Source organism: Cervus elaphus, chromosome 13 (genome assembly GCF_910594005.1).
Source record: "Cervus elaphus chromosome 13, mCerEla1.1, whole genome shotgun sequence".
Taxonomy (NCBI): domain Eukaryota; kingdom Metazoa; phylum Chordata; class Mammalia; order Artiodactyla; family Cervidae; genus Cervus; species Cervus elaphus.
Window position 1 is genome coordinate 44,825,643 of NC_057827.1, and position 17,033 is coordinate 44,842,675.

At 38.2% G+C, this 17,033-nt stretch overlaps 1 protein-coding gene across 1 annotated transcript; it reads right to left on the minus strand.

The window, feature by feature from the left end:
• Nucleotides 1-390: 390 nt before the first annotated feature.
• On the minus strand, nt 391-11,026 carry DTD2 (D-aminoacyl-tRNA deacylase 2). The gene is made up of 3 exons (XM_043921447.1): nt 10,806-11,026; nt 6,469-6,538; nt 391-2,166 (listed from the first exon to the last, which is right to left on the minus strand). Exons 1-3 carry the CDS (start codon nt 10,914-10,916, stop codon nt 1,841-1,843), a joined length of 507 nt encoding a protein of 168 aa, XP_043777382.1. The 5' UTR covers nt 10,917-11,026; the 3' UTR covers nt 391-1,840.
• Nucleotides 11,027-17,033: the final 6,007 nt, after the last annotated feature.

Consider the following 17,033-nt stretch of genomic DNA (forward strand, 5'->3'; position numbering starts at 1 on the left):
CAAGCAAATTTTTTTTAAAGGAGAATTGCCTGAACTATAAAATAGCAATCTAGGGCTGTGAGTCAGCATTTCACCCACACACATCAAAATGATTTAAAATAGGTAACACATAATCTTTTTGAAAGACATACACTTCTTTGGAGAAACTCTGAGAAAATTGGAGTTTGCAAGTTTTTGAATAGTTTATTACATTTCAATAAGTGTATTGTGAATCAATAAAGCAAAAGTTCAGGACAACGAGCTCACTACCAAGCCAATTATTGATCCTCAAGTTCCAAAATAGAATAGTACAGGAAGGGTACAGAGAAAATAGGACTTTTTTCTTAAGACACTTTAAGAATCTAAGGAACCCAATCCTAAAGAAATTGTATAAGACACAAAGAATTTTCAACAGCTACTTAAGATATTTACTCAACTCAATTTTTCATCTTTTGATAATTAGAAACTCTATTTCATTTTCTGTCTTTAAAATATCTGATTCAAGTCAAAGGAGTTTGCAAAAAATGAATAATACCTTTTATTGATTCATTTGTTCTTTCAGCTTCTTACAGATCTTCCTCTCTTGGCTTTGAAAAGCCTACCTTACTGGCTATTTATATCACTGTCTTAGCTTGGGCTGTTAGAACAAAATACCATACACTTACGGTGGCTTAAACAACAGAAATTTATTTTCTTATAGCTCTGCAGGCTAGAAGTTCAAGATCGGGGCACCAGCATGGTCAGTTTCTGGTAAAGGTTCTCTTCCTCGTTTGTAAAAGGCCTCCTTCTCACTTCATCTTCACATGGCCGGAAGAGAAAGGGTGAGTAAATTCTCTGGTGTTTCTTCTTCTGAGGACACTAATCCCATCATGAGGGCATCCATTCTCATGATGTGTTAACCCTGATAACCTTCCAAAGGCCCCATCTGAAAATACCATCACTTGGGAGACTTCAACATATGCACTTTGAGGGGGAAGGACACAGAAATACACTAAAAGAAAAAATGACACTGGGTCCAAATCACTAAGTCAATAAAATGGAAATAAACAAATCAACTTGTTATCAAGTAATTCCAGTAGAAAGCTTCCCTTTTTATTCCTGTTATATAGCAATCTAAATCAACAAGAAAAGAACTTCCTAAAAAATTTATGAACACTAATTTAATTAAACAGTAACTTTTAAAAACCAAAGACAAACAATATGACACACACTGTTTTGTTAAAAAACTGAGAAACAGAATATTAACCAAGAATATTAAACAAAAACAACTTTTAGTCCCCCATCCCCTGTTCCTATATCAACTAAAGATTCTTAAAATAACTTAAAAGCACTTGGATATTCTTGGAAAGTAATATTAAAATGTACAATAACACTTCTGCATTTTCATAGATAGAAGAATAGTAAACTGCATATTCGTTTATTCAAAATACGGAAATCTGAAATATTAAAACAAATTTGACAGAATTATAATTTGTTTGTACTGGGTTTTACCTACCTTTAACACAAATAGTGATTTTTATTACATACCACATATATTTGAAGGCATAAGAAATATATTTTTCTTGATCATACAAAATGCTTCACTGCAAAAAGCTTAAATACAACTCTCTAGGAACATTTCCATGTTCTTACCAATGACCATAAAGTGAAGAGAAGGATTTTTCAAATTTCTGAGTGTCAGTGTAGGGGAAAGTGGGATGGAAGATGACTGAGATCCACAGTTTAGGTGACTGGCAAGGTCATCCAATTAGGAGGCTGCAGAGTTGTGGATGGAACCCAGGATTTTCTTATCTAAAAATGCTGCAGATTAGTGTACTCAAGAATAAGGGGCTTTGGAATCTAATTATGGCTGTCAAAACGTTCAAAACTCAATTAGGTGTGTGTATGGTCCATTGGTGTCGAGTTTTAACACCTGCCTATTACCGTAAGTACCGTGTTTCACGACAACCCCAGCTTCAGCACACTTGCTATTAGCAGCTAATTCTTTTTTACAGAGATTCACAAATTGGGAATAAAGTTCTAATCCCTCTTCTTTTCCAGAGTTACAGTGATACTGCATGCTTCTTCCTTTTACTCTACCCCCAAGGGTGGCTTGAGGGATGATAAGAATGTTGCCAGGTAGATCCAATATAGAGACGTGCTTGCCATTTTCTGTTTCACTTAATTTCACATTTAACAGTGTATTAACTGGGTGAGGAAGAAAGGGAAAACATTTTAAAGTAAAAAACAAGCATGAAAAAAAAAAAACAGTTTTCTACTCAGCAAATTTCATGTTGAAAATCCAGTTTGTCAGCTCATGCTTTTAACCCAAAGTCTCTATTTAGATTTCAAAAATGGCTTCAGTAAGCTAAATGATCTAAGCATGAAAAACAAGGAAGATTTCAAGCAGAAAATGGCATAATGTTTTAAATGTGACTTGGCAGTTAGGATCTTCCTGCAATAAAATCATCCAGGAAAGACTACAGAATTAAGCATATACCAGAACTTAAAAATATTGCTTCCCTGAGGGATATATGAGAAGATTTTGCCTTTTTGTTCCTTTTTTTAATCTTAAAGCAAATCCTACTGGAAAAGACCATGACAGATCCTCCACACACATATTATGCTTTATAACAAAGAATATTAAATAAAAACCTTAGTGCATTTATTATTTTAAACTTAGTTGCCTAGAGTTCTAAGCTGAAACAAAGATTCCAGGTTCAATTCTGTTACAAACTAGCTGATTTTGGAGTTTTATAACCTCAAAGGCATTATTAACATAGACTAATCATTTCATCAATACAAACATCACCAGTGGAGAAGGATCAAGGTGAAAGGTATAATTATCAGAAATTCATTGTCAAAAAAATAAAAGAAAAGAAATTCATTGTCAACTGGAAAAGTAAACCCAAAGGCATAGAGTTACTGGCATTATCGTCACATACATACAGGAAAATATGGGATTATTACTTTTAAGCCATTTACCAAAGTACACTCACAGCTAGTAAGAAGTGTCAAAATAACCATAAATATTTATGTGAGCTAAAAAAAATGTAAACTTAGAGAACTTTTATATTTCAATACTGGCCAGTTTTCAAAACAATAAGCAAAAGATATGCCTAATATAAACACTCAGGGTCTTTCTACCTCTACAAAGGGTATAAATAACTTCTGCTTATAAAGAATAGTCCTGAGAGGGCACAAATGGTAAAAGAATTACTGAAACCTCACATTCCTTTGTGAATAATCAGGCTTGAAAAGCTATGGTTTCTGGTGGGGTATCAATGGTTTCAATTTTAGAAAGCCTGTAGCAAATATCAGCAAGGATTCAATAAGGCTTTTACTCTACAAATCAAGGAATTAACCTGGTGAAAACCTGCCAAGGTGAACACCCTTGCATGCTAAGCTATGCATTAAGCACTATCAATTTTCATTTAACTAATACCTATTTTAAAATACTTCTAATTTTCTCTATTATAAATAGGACTTTGCTATATAGCCAGCGGTCCTTATTGATTGCTTTTAAGGAAACTCTAATTCTCCAGAGCATTTCATTCCACAGAAATCACTACCCAGCTATCCAGGCCTCAGGCCAGTGACAGACTAAGAAGGCAGTTTTGAAATAACAGGCCAGAAAGGTAAATATAATTTATTATACTTCCATACACCTCCCTCTACTGGCTCTGAGAATTCAATTAGTGCTGTTGGCATACAAACATGGGCTTCCCCTATGGCTCAAGCAGTAAAGAATCTGCCTTCAATGCAGGAGACACAGGAGATGGGGGTTCAATTCCCCAGTCAGGAAGATTCCCGTGGAGAAGGAAATGGCAACCTACTCCAGTATTCTTGCCTGGAGAATCCCACAGACAGAGGAGTCTGTCCAGAGTTGAAAAGAGTCAGACATGAGTAAGTATGCATGCACTGATGATTGATAACACAAATATCAGTTGTTACTGTTGTTTAGTTACTAAGTCAACGTCTGACTCTTTTCGGACCCCAGGGACTGTAGCCCACCAGGCTTCTCTGAGCATGGATTCTCCATGCAAGAATACTGGAGCTGGTTGCCATGCCACGGGATCTTCCCAATCCAGGGACTGAACCTGTATCTCCTGCATTGCAGGCAGATTCTTTACCACTGAGCCACCAATATCAGCATGTAAAAGTAAACACAAATACAAATGTCAGTAACTGGAATTAAAATGAGATGATGAATTAATGGCATCTTGGGGCTTCCCTTGGGGCTCAGCTGGTAAAGAATGTGCCTGCAATGCGGGAGACCTAGGTTCAATCCCTCCGTTAGGAAGATCCCCTGGAGGAGGGAAAGGCTACCCACTCTAGAGAATTCCATGGACAGTACAGTCCATGGTGTCGCAAAGAGTCAGACACAATTGAATGGCTTTCACTTTCACTTCGCTTTCACTTTTCGGAAACTCAAGTATCATCTAATGATGAATATGGGAAGCAAAGCTTTGACAGGGCCCCTGAATCTCTGTCCAATTATACTGAAGATGAATTGAGGAAGATGATGCACATTTCTACGTTAGTCATGCTATTTCAGACTTTATGGCTGTAATTGGTTGTTATGTTCCCAAGAGGTACATGATTTGATTGGAAAGATCTGAATCCATATGATAAGTATGAGGTGGTCTGTTTAAGAGAATCCCATCACACTGGCTTACTTTGCCTCCTAGAATAGAGGGAAGTATAAGCTACTTCTATCAATAATAGATAGACTTGTTTTGCTTATAACTCACACCAGTAGAATGTGATTCTTAAGAGTCACAGTTCTTTACTGAGAATCATGATATATAAAAGCTTTGTGTTACAGACTGTCCACTAGAAGAGTTAAGGCGGACTTTTAACTGACCACAATCTCACGCACGTATTCAAAGTAAACTCAGAAAGACATACACGAATGTACACAGGATTTAATTACTACATAACAAAATGTGGTTTGGGTTTGGCTGGTTCATTTTGCCTTATTATAATTATGATCCATTTAAGAATATATAAAAACAACTTTAGAAAGTCAACATTAAGTCATGAAAAAAATGCCCTTCCTGTTTTTGAAGATTTCTACTATATACTTTTTATGGTCAAGAAGACCTTAATTCAAAGCAGAAACAGACAGAACGCCCAATATCCAAGCATTAAATCCCTGCAATCATCCTCTTTAACAATAGACCTCATTTTATTTTCTCTTTAAACACTTTAAAGCTCCCTATTATCCTCCAGATTCAAATTTCAAACTATTACAGTTACTGGCTTTCCATCCTTACCTGTCACAGGCCCTTCTCAAGTCTAGTTTGCAACTTCTGACAAAGTTGTCAAACATGTTTGATGTCTCAGCATAAAATCTCCTTCAGAAGCTTTAGCCCTTTCTTCAAGTCATTCTTCACTGGGCTATTAACGCTTGAGTTCCACTGTTCAAAGCTCTTCTGGGTTAATTAACTTCTGCCTGCTTCAATTACCCATCTGTACAGTTTATGTGTATGTGTTAGTCTCTTAGCCATGTCCAACTCCTTGTGATCCCGTGGCCTGCATTGCGCCAGGCTCCTCTGTTCTTGGGATTTTCAGGCAAGAATACTGAAGTGGGTAGCCATTGCTTTCTCCAGGGCATCTTCCTGCTCCAGGGACTGAACCTGAGTTTCCTTCATTGCAGGCAGATTCTTTACCATCTGAGCTACCTTCTTATTAATCCAACTAATGGGTATTGCCTTTACTAATGAAGAGAAAGATAACCTGTCCCCAACTTTAGGGACAGTTCCACTATTTCAGGCTTTTTTTGGGACAAAATTATTCTATCAAGTACTGTCTTGAGATAGCATGTGGTTTGATTTGGTATATCTGAACCTATGTAATTATCAAAAGAATGTGCAATGGTATAGACTATTCAGAACACTGGGAAGATGGAGGCAGGGAAATTACACCTGCAGAGATGCCTGAACACTGACTCTGTTTTCTCTGCCCCTAGAGGAGGTGTGACTATGATGACACCAAACTTGATTCAAGAATATTTATGTGCATTTCCTACAAAGAATTTACAGAATGTAAATTCTTCCATAATAATGATATAAGCCTGATCTACACAGATTTGAACCACATCTTGCACACACAGTGCCACCTACATGCCCCTGTTAGGGCCTCTAAGAGATCAGGAAACTATATTAAGAAATGCAGCATCTGTCTCTCTCTGTGTGGCCACCCTGCTTCCACAAGTTTCTGTATTCTTGGCTAAATCTCGCTGTGCTGTCTCTGTGTTTTTGTACACTCTTCTAAACCAGTCCATCAGCCATCCAAAAAGCAGCAGATATTTTAAAAGAATTCCACCACACTTGCTTACATTAAGCTTTGGAACCGGAACATAAATAAAGTGAACCACAGCACACAGAGTTAAGTCATTTATAACTTACACACCTGTATAATATAAGATTGTACTCTTTGCCCCTGCTGGTTCATCTATTGGTATTTACTCTCACTCTTATAAAACAAATGATACTAAACACATACCCATTTTGGGAAGAAGTTCTTTATCAGCTCCCTTGAAAAAGCACACGTAGATCACTAATCCTCTTTGAACCTACGAGAAACCACAATAAACTCAGATCAGAAACTTCTATAGAGAGATACAGAGGAAAATGAATAAAATTTTACAACTGTTATAGGTTAAGAGGTTAAACGCAGAAGAAGAGAAATAACTTTTTACAAGAGACTTGATTGCTTAAATATGTGAGAAAATAAAGTATTTTTTTTATATTCAATCACCTCAGTTATCACTTCTTTCAAAAATCAAGCTAAAAATACAGTCAAGGTAAGTATTTTCATAAGGTAAATTCCTAGAAGTAAGATCCCTGGGTGCTTTTTAAATCCAGATAAATCTGGTGAGCTCAACAAACTTTTAAAAAATAAATTGATGGCACCTAAAAAAAAAAAACCAAACAGCCAACAGCAGTGAAGACCCCAAGTTATACCTTTAAACTTTTAATCAAAATCATTAGGATTATGAACTAGACTTCCCCTCCTCAAGTAAAGCTGACAGATTTACAAACATTCAGTTTCACAGAGGCTTATTCATTCAACATCAAATGAATTCACATAATATCAGATATGACTGATGTCTAAACAACATTGTGTCTTTTGACATCATCATTCTTCATTCTTACTAATCCATTTACTTGTAGATAATAAAAATAAGGGTCTGATTCTATTGCAATAAACTCCAAGAAATTTCCTATTATTTTTTTGTTACTTTTGTTAATTCTTTAAATACACACAGTGATTAAACCTCAGAAATCACATTCATATTAAGTTCTACATCAAGAGGTTGTCTGTTATCAGGAATGTAAGCTTATTTTATGTAATGACTTGGACATTTCTTTCTTAGCTCTTTTAGGAGAGAGACTATATGGAAAGAAGACACTTGATAAATGACTTTGATTTTGCTGCAAAGTGAATCATTAATTTTTTTATTTTGTAGATTAACCTTTTGAGTCCAAGAGCTATTATGAAGATTAAAGGAGTTAATATCTGTAGAGTACTTAGAACAGTGCCTGGTTCATAGTAAGAGCTATATAATTGCTTATTAAGTACGTGAAAAGAAATTGAAGGACTGAAACACAATTTATTTTACATCTTAACTCCCAAAGCACTTCATAGACTGTTTTGTACTTGACAGGGGCTCTGTTGAGTGCATTTAAGTTCAACTTTATCTTATAGGCTCTATGTGTTATCTACATAGTCTTCTAAATAAATATAAACACGGCTCTGCACTCACACCTGATCTATCTGGATAGGAAGTAACCTTCTACAAGTGCGACTGTCTTTCAGAGGACTAAGGTGAAGCTGGGGAGAAGGAAGACAGATCTCATTGTTCTATTAGCCCTTTGACCCTCTCCCAAAGCTCCTCAATAAAATAGCTTCATCCTTCCCACCAAAAAAAAAAAAAGTTCTTGGAACAAGCAAGTGCCTCCAGTGCACACCCATAGTGAGGACGTGGCAGGTGGAATGATACAGATACCTGCACCACCGTCACAGCCCTCTCTCCTGGGACTGTTTTGGCACAGTGCGAAATTTTTCAAGCACATTCATATTTGGGCACCTGTTATGCCACGAAGCTCAGAGTAGAGAAAGCTCAGAAGCTCCGGTTCAATCCCTGGGTTGGGAAGATTCCTTGGAGAAGGAAATGGCAACCCACTCCAGGCTTCTTGCCTGAAAAATCCCTTGGACAGAGAGGCCTGGTGGGTTACAGTCCATGGGGTTGCAAGAGTCTGACATGACTTAATAACTAAACAACATCAGAATTAAGTACCTAATTACTTGCATGAATAAACACCTGTTCTTACCACTCACCATATACCACTCCTCATTAAGGTATTTTCTTTTAGTTTATCGCAACAATAGCTCTTAAATTGTGACCTACAAATTCCCCTCTTCAAGACAGAATCACTTTCCTCATAGCTTCTTTTGGTATAAACAGAGCATTTCAAATATATAGAGAAGTACGGATAAATTCTCACTGTAGGTTAAAAAAGTTCATGCCTCCCAGGAAGAAAAACATTACTGAGAGAGCAAAGGTCTAAATGAATGAAACCAAGAATATGCAAAGTAACCTTCAAATCTTTGTGACATTTAAAAAAAAAGCAGCTTTTTAAAAATTATAACTTTTAATAACAGAATGGAGGATGCTTGAGAAAGAGGAAGGAATTTACTCTCTAATTACTTGTCAACTCTTTATACTAATTTAACCATGTGTGGAAGTGGAAGAGAAAACTTTAAAATAGCTTTTAAAGTTTATAAACACACTGATAGTTTGGCAGGCTGCAATAAACTATTTGATTTTGCATAAGGAGATGTGACATGAAGCATATAAAAAGATAAAGAAGCAAGAAGAAATCTAAATGATTAATAGTTTGGGATTTATAATCCCTTGAAGCAAATATAAAAATAGGCAACTCTTTGGAAAAAAAAAAGTTTGGGATTTATAATCCCTTGAAGCAAATATAAAAATAGGCAACTCTTTGGAAAGGTTGGCAAAAAAAAAAAAAAAAATTTCAAAGTAAGGAAGATAAATTTTTAAAAGGCCATAACAAAAGAAACAAGAAATGAATTTTTGAGAAAGAAAAAGGGAGGGCAAAAATACAGGAATGTTTATGCTTATAAATATTCAGTATTTCCAAATTACCAGAGGGTAACAGATTGTGATATAAGAATAATCATCCACATACGGTCTATGTGTTGTATTTAAAATAATAACTAGGATTGTGTTACAGAGTGCTAGATCTGGGATGGAATTCAGCAGATGAGTGAATGAAATGATCCATTAAAGTTTCTTAGTACCTCCAAAAGTTTTATTTCTTACTATTACAATTTTTTCCCCTTCTGCGAGCGGTCCTGCTAAGTCACTTCAGTGGTGTCTGACTCTTTGTGAGACGCCATGGACGGCAGCCCATCAGGCTCCTCTGTCCATGACATTCTCCAGGCAAGAATACTGGAGAGGGTTGCCATGCCCTCCTCCAGGGGATCTTCTCCACCCAGGGATCGAATTTGCAAATCTTACGTCTCCTGCATTGGCAGGCGAGTTCTTTACCACTGAGCCACCAGGGAAGACCTCCCTTCATTTCAGCTTACTCCAAAAATAAGTCAGGGCCTCAAAGAACATTTGTTTTTGCATGGAATTTTGCATATGGGCAGACTGTCTTAAAAAGGCAAATATTTAAAAAAAAAAAAAAGGTAAATATTCAAGTCGAAGGACATTTGGTGTAAATGTTTAAAATTCTTTGGAGGAAATGTGTTTGATAACAATGCAACTTTTATTTATTTTTTTGATAGGTATATTACTTTATTTTTTTTCTCTTTCTTTTTTATTTTCTTTATTAGTTGGAGGGTAATTACTTTACAATATTGTAGTGGTTTTTGCCATACATTGACATCAATCAGGTATGGATTTTCATGTGTTCCCCATCCTGAACCCCCCTCCCACCTCCCTCCCCATCCCATCCCTCTGGGTCATCCCAGTGCACCAGCCCTGAGCACTTGTCTCATGCATCCAACCTGGACTGGCGATCTGTTTCACACTTGATAATATACATGTTTCGATGCTGTTCTCTCAGATCATCCCACCCTCGCCTTCTCCCAGAGAGTCCAAAAGTCTGTTCTATACATCTGTGTCTCTTTCTCTGTCTTGCATCTAGGGTCATCGTTACCATCTTTCTAAATTCCATATATATGGAATTTTAAACTTTTAAAGTAGTGACCTTTGTTCCTAGTGTGAAATAAGTCAAATTTTTAAAAGTTTCTTGAGAAAGGAAGTTTCATGGGGCAATCTCATTTCTGTGCTAACACCTAGCTGCACCCAACAAAAGACGGAATTCGACGGGATTTGGAGTACAAGTCAAAAACAGATCTTCAGCGTTTGCAACAAGTCTAACCTAGAAGCTCGAACCAGACCACCCCAAGTCACCAGCAGCCCGAGCAAGGCGCCGGGAGTGACAAGGCTTTTAGCTCTTCTGAAGCAAGAGGTCTGAGACTACTAGGCCTAAAGTCCACCGAGCTCAGGTAGGTCGTTTGAGAGGAAGCTCAAATTCCCGGGGTCCCTCTTAATCTCCTCTGGGAGTCCGAGGGAGAAGGGGCCGGGGCCGGTGATGCAAGACTGAGGGGAAAGGCGAGGCCAGGCAGGCATTAGCGGCAGCGTCGGGAGGACGGGCCAGGAGTCCAGCGCCGACCATAGCACCTGCCAGGCGCCAGGCGGCTGGCTCGGCGGGAGCGCGGGGTACGAATCTCCCGGACAGCGCGGTGAGAACCGCCCCCTGCGCGCCACAGGATAACCGGAGCTGCGGGGCCAACGTTACCTCCACCCATTCGGCCTCGACGTCCCCCTCGGCCGGGCGTACTTGCAGCCGGGCGTGCAGGCACTGCTGCAGGAGGGCCCGGGCCTGAGGCGTTCTGCCACTGTCAGCCATGGCTCTAGCTGCGTGGATATCCCACAGGTTCCGGCCTCGCGCCGCACAGGCCGCCCCCAGCGCTCAGGGAGGATGAGGCGGGGCGCGACGAGACGGAGGAACATCCCGGTCGCTCGTGGCCCCGCCTCCAGGAGGGCGGGGCCTTTGCCTGGCTCTCCGGTGACCCGGATGTGCGGGCTTCAAAGCTGTCTATACAATCTTCTACCCCAACCTACAACTCTGTAGAAGACGCTCAGTGGATACTTTTAAAAGAGTTTAAGGACCCAGTGGTTCTCTTCCCTGCATACCTTTTTAAGAGACATTTTTCATCTTAGAACGCGTAAGTTTTCAAACGTTGAAAAAAATTAAATCTGCATAATTCCATATTATGCCCATTATGAAGATAGGTAAATAGAATGAGTCAATTGAATCACAAAACAAGCATAGGTGAAACTGAAAGGTATAATAAATCTTTCAAAAATTTCCTTACCCCAATCAGTAAAGCAACGCTGCCGCCTCTTATCAGGAATACTATAAATCATTCTGTTCTCGCGATTGTGGAAAGGTATTGGTAGGCTATATGAATACATATTTGAACATCAGTCTTTTAGAGAATATCCTCGCTAAAAACATTCTTATCCAAGAAAGCCTGTGATTGTTAATAAATTTTTAAACATGCTCCTAATTGTAAAAACTATATATTCTGTGGTGTTTCCTCTAAGTACATGTTAGACTGTATGTAAAATTAAAGTACTTGATTTTCTTTCCCACATAACGTATTCCGTGTACCTGCATCAGATTAGCATTATTTTTCTGTGGGCTTGGAGGATTTAGATGAGGAATAATAGTGTTACCCTGGCTGCATTACCCAGGTCATTGATTTGGGCTCAGCTGGCACAATATGCCTATACATTTCTGTCTGTTGTTTTAGAGGATGACATCACTGACAGTATTGCTATCCATACAAAGTAGTGTGATTGAAGAAAATAATCCGTGCGTAATCAAAGGTCCTTTCTACACAGAATTGAAACTGCCAGTTTGCTGGTTATCTGGCAGGCTTCCTTACACTTTTTGTAAAAACAGCAAAATCTCATATTATCTCTGATTGCTGCATTGCAGAGATTCATACATTTGTTGACATTTGTCTGCAAAGCACAGACAAATTGCGTTGACTGCACTTTTATGTCTCTATTCTCTTTCACTCCCAGGCTCAAGTTTTACAGGGCTTGAAGGAATTTTGACATAGAGGTGCTTAACCTTGACCTTGAATGAGAGAGCACTTCATGTCCATTTGTATATGGATGTCGGAGATAGGGAAGTCTCTTGAAAATAGTCTATGGTTCCCAGAAATTTTTACACAATGAAGGGACTTCAGCAAAGTGGGAAATCTTCCTGTGACTAGATACAGTCTAGTGGGTAATGGTTAGCCTCTCAAAAAACACGTTACTTTTAAATCTTTATGTTGGGTGCTGATCTTATTCTTTCCTTCTACCTGCAGAGGGCAGTAGAGAGTAGGCACCAAAGAGAAAGTATTTATTTTCTGTATTTTATTTATTTTTTTGGAACCTCTAACCTCATTCCACAGAGAATTTAAGAAAGTAAGCTATACCTGCAATAAAATAGTGAAATGTGAATAAAAATAAAGCATGCGAAGTAACGAAAAATGGAATTATGTCAGTTGCAATGTGGGAAATTGAAAACAGACGAGAGTGTTTTTGACTGGAGTGCTGAGCTGATAATGTAGCAAAGTTTTCACAGATATGTAACTGTAATTTTTGTTATGAGACAGTTATGTTCATCATAATTCTGAGGTGGGGCATGTTGTACAATTTCCTTCAAGTTAGAAGTAAAAGGCAAAGCACAACATTAAGTTGACTCTAGAGGAAGGTTCACTGGAATGTTAGAGAGCTTTGCCTTGTGAGAATACAAGAAATCACTGGGCAGAAATAGTTCTGGAACACAGCACTGAAAGGAGACCATCTGGATAGCATGTTAGTTATGAATGCATTCCAGGCCCTCTGAAATGTATAATAATTTAGAGTTATTTTAAGTGATTTAATGCATTCAAGTTGGCTGCACCAAATTTTAACGCTCAAAAGTGTTTCACAAACAAAAAAATTGAGAACCACTTCTGAAAGATCTCTCGCAGCTGATAGTCAGCTTCCTGATTGCAATGAGGAGTAGTCTGTTTCATCGTTCTTGGAATGAGCAGAGCTTTTCCTAAGATTTAGCTCTAAAATGAGCCTCTCGCCTGAGTCTTTACATGGAAATGTCAATCAGTAGAAAGGCAACACGAAGAGGGAGATGTTTCATTTCAGGGAAAGCTGGAAGAAACCTAAGCCCCTACTTCAAAGCTTAGAGAAGTTTCTTTTTTCCTCAGTGCCTAGGGAGGTGATAAGGTTGTGAGAAATTGGTTCATACTAACTAAAATGCATGTAAATTGGGATAGAGCCAGAATACTAATTGATTTATTTGTATAATAAGGAATATTGCTGTCGTGGAGTGCAAATTCTCACATAAGGCATGATCAGCACATTTTCCCCTGTGGTCAAGCAGAGTTTACTAGATTATATTCAGAAGTATCTTTACTAATTTACTGTAAGAGACAGTCACTCTTCCACCAAGGCATCTAAAACTGAGGTGTGAAAGACCCATGTGAATTTTGGCTTCAATGCACTTGGCACATGCATTAGTACTGTGAGGAAAAAGGAAACACACATATTTAAATAAGAACTTTAAATGAAAACTCCAAGGGCAAATGTTCCAATCATAGCCATATATTTTTGTCACCATATATTTTTGTCATGGCATTAATTCAGTTGAAATCTCTCCAAGATGAAAATATGAGGCCTGGGAAGATGATAGTTCCCACCTAAGAGCTGTGTGTGCTGTGCTGAGTTGCTTTAGTCGTGTCTGACTATTTGCAACCCTGTGGACCATAGCCCACAGGCTCCTCTGTCCATAGGATTCTCCAGGCAAGAATACTGGAGTGGGTTGCCATTTCCTTTTCTAGGGGATTTTCCCAACCCAGGGATCCAACCGGTGTTGCTTATGTCTCCTGCTGAGTCCCTTCTTAACATGAATAGTTTGTACAAACAGGTAGGAAATGGAATTGAGTTTGGAACCTAATATTGATTGTTCTTTTGTTCATCTTGCTTTTTAAAATTCTTATTTTATTACTGCACCATTTGCTGGTGTGTTGCCTAGGTAACATAACATAGCAAGTGCTTTTAACTCTAAGGCAATGATGTATATCTTTGGCAGTCTGTAGAGTTTCCCCAGGGCAGGCTGATAAATTATCTTCATCTTTGGGTTATTTTTCAGTTCACAGTGTTCTGATAACTTAGCAAAGCATTGCATAACCTTTTGAATATTTGTATACTTCTGTCAAATCAGGCCAGCCAGTTGTAAGGGCTTTTTAAAATAATTTTGACACCTGCCTCCTTTATAGAAAAAAATTGTAAAAGATTTTGAAATGGGCAAAGAGATTTCTAGGTATCTTTTTAACAGAATGCTGGAGCATTTGGGATTCACCTATCCCTAGAGGGCCATACAGGATTTGTTTTTGTTTTTTTTTTTAGGATTTGTCTGTGACTAGATTATCTTATAACTCTGTAGAAATAGAAGTTAACTCATTGCACACTGATAGTAAGCAAATCATTCCTGTCTGTAAAAGTGTAAATTTTGATTATTACTCTGTGGATATGTTTTGCCAGTTTTGCATCTGTTTGTAAATTCATTTCAGCATTCTTTTTCTGAATATAAATATAGAGCACCTTGAGTGGTTTTTTTCTCTCTCTTTCTAAGAAACTTTAAATTTTAGAATAGTACCACAGAAACTGATTTCTCCTGTTATTAATATCCTGAATTACTAGAGTATATTTGTCACAACTAAGAAATCAGCACTGGTGTGTTAATTAAACTCCATACTTTATTCAGATTTATTAGTTTTTTTCTAAATCCTTTTTTTGTATTCCATCCAGGATACCCCATTGTATTTAACCATCATGCTTCCTTAGGTCATGAGAGTTTCTCAGACTTTCCTTGGTTTTGATGACCTTTAAAGTTTGGGTAGTACTGATCAGGTGTATTGTACGATGCCCCTCTATTGGAATTTGGTGTCTTTTGTCATGATTAGAGCAGGATTATGGGTGTTTGGAGGATGACCATAGCGATGAAGTGCTTCTGATTACATTGTATCAAAGATACATGCTGTCAGCAGGTCTTACCAGTGATAATGTTAACCTTAAATACCTGGCTAAGGTAGTGTGTTTGCCAAATTTCTCCACTGTAAATTTATACACATGCCCACTTCCATGATTTATTCTTTGGAAGCAAATCACTAAACACAGCCCACACTCAAGGGGTAGGGAGTTACAATCTATCTCCTTGGCTAGGAAGTATCTACATAAATTATTTGGAATTCTTTATTTGAGAAGATTTGAGTTCTTTTTTTGAGCTGGTTGTAATATATCACTGGCTTCTTCTATGTTAAGAATGAATAAAATAAAAGTTTTTGACACATGCTAATTTTATGTTTGTTATGAGAATTGTGATTGTATTCTTTTTCTAAAAAATTTTCCTCTTATATCTTTCTACTAAGAAATGTTGTGGAAATTATTTTTTATGTAGTTCTTTGAAATCAATGGATAAATGCCATAAAGAATACATTATCTGGAAAAGAAGTTAATGAAGATTATTTATAGTCAGAGAAAAAATGTTATTTTATCACGCAGTTCAATCAGGGATCTATCAGCAATCAAATAACATAGTCTAAATAGGATAACCTTAGAAGAGTTTTACTGACAGAGGCACTATTTACAAAGGTGTAGGTGTAGGGGATCCATAGTGTGTAGCATAGTAACTCAGGACTTCAGTTGATCAGTGGTGTCCAACTCTTTGCAACCCCATGGGCTGCAGTACGCCAGGCTTCCCTGTCCTTCACTAACTCCCGGAGCCTATTCAAACTCATGTCCATCGCATCCGTGATGCCATCCAACCATCTCATCCTCTGTCATCCCCTTCTCATCCTACCTTCAATCTTTCTCAGCATCAGGGTCTTTTCTAAGGAGTCGATTTTTCACATCAGGTGGCCAAATTCTTGGAGCTTCAGCTTCAGCATCAGTCCTTCCAATGGATATTCAGGACTGATCCTTTAGGATGGACTGGTTGGATCTTGCAGTCCAAAGGACTCTCAAGAGTCTTCCCCAACACCACAGTTCAAAAGCACCATTTCTTCACCTCTCAGCTTTCTTCATGGTCCAACTCTCACATCCATACATGACTATTGGAAAAACCATAGCTTTGACTAGATGGACCTTTGTCGGCAGGACAAACTCAGGACTTAGTAGCAGCTAAGATGTTACCATTCCCTTGGCCTGAAGGGAGAAAGGGAGGGAATCTCGAATCCAGAGGTACATAGACCCTTAAGAGGAGTGGACCATGTGCTAAGAAGCACAGTTAACTTTAAGTGACCCTTTAGGAAAGGAGCTAGGAAAATAAACACCTGACTGCATTCTCTACCTCCCTTCCGTTTCTTGCCAGAGCTCCCCCATCATAAAACCCAACCAGAAACTCAGAAGCAGGGGATCTGTTGATGTCCCAACATCCAGGGCAGAAAGCAAGGTGGAGAATGCTTGGTGTGGATTGGTAGGCAAGTGAAAGGTATTTGGCACCCTGACTTAAGAGGTTGTAAAGGCCACAGTGAGGACTCTTGTCCCCTTTTGGCGGGAATATAACAGCTGAGAAGTTAAAGAGAGACATAGCTGCTGTTAATGTTTCTAGTGGAAATATTTAATTTTTCCAAGAGTTTAGCGAGGTGAAGTTTGACTTAGTGAGTTATCAGTGTAAACTGAGCCAAAGTCTTTTACTCCTCCTCTGGCCTTTTTTTCCCATCCTTTGGGAATATGGCAAGATATCAGAGGAGAGTGGTTGCTAGGACCCTTGCCTTGGTGAAAATGGCCAGCATGCATGGCAGGAAGATGTCAACAAAAATTTAATCAGTTGATCTAAGAAAGACATGGAAAATTTTATTTGAGCCAGATTTGAGGATTATAACCCAAAGAGCATCTCAGAAAACTCTGAGAACTATTCCATCCTTTAGAAGTCAAGGCACAGTTATATCAGTTTTTTGAAACA

What these genes read in the sequence shown, in the direction of transcription:
- DTD2 (XM_043921447.1), bottom strand. Translation starts at nt 10,916, where the DNA reads ATGGCTGACAGTGGCAGAACGCCTCAGGCCCGGGCCCTCCTGCAGCAG. An exon ending in TCGAGGCCGAATGGGTGGAG is followed by an intron (nt 6,539 to 10,805) that starts GTAACGTTGGCC and finishes GGTTTCTCGTAG; the next exon opens with GTTCAAAGAGGATTAGTGAT. An exon ending in AGAACTTCTTCCCAAAATGG is followed by an intron (nt 2,167 to 6,468) that starts GTATGTGTTTAG and finishes TTCCTCACCCAG; the next exon opens with TTAATACACTGTTAAATGTG.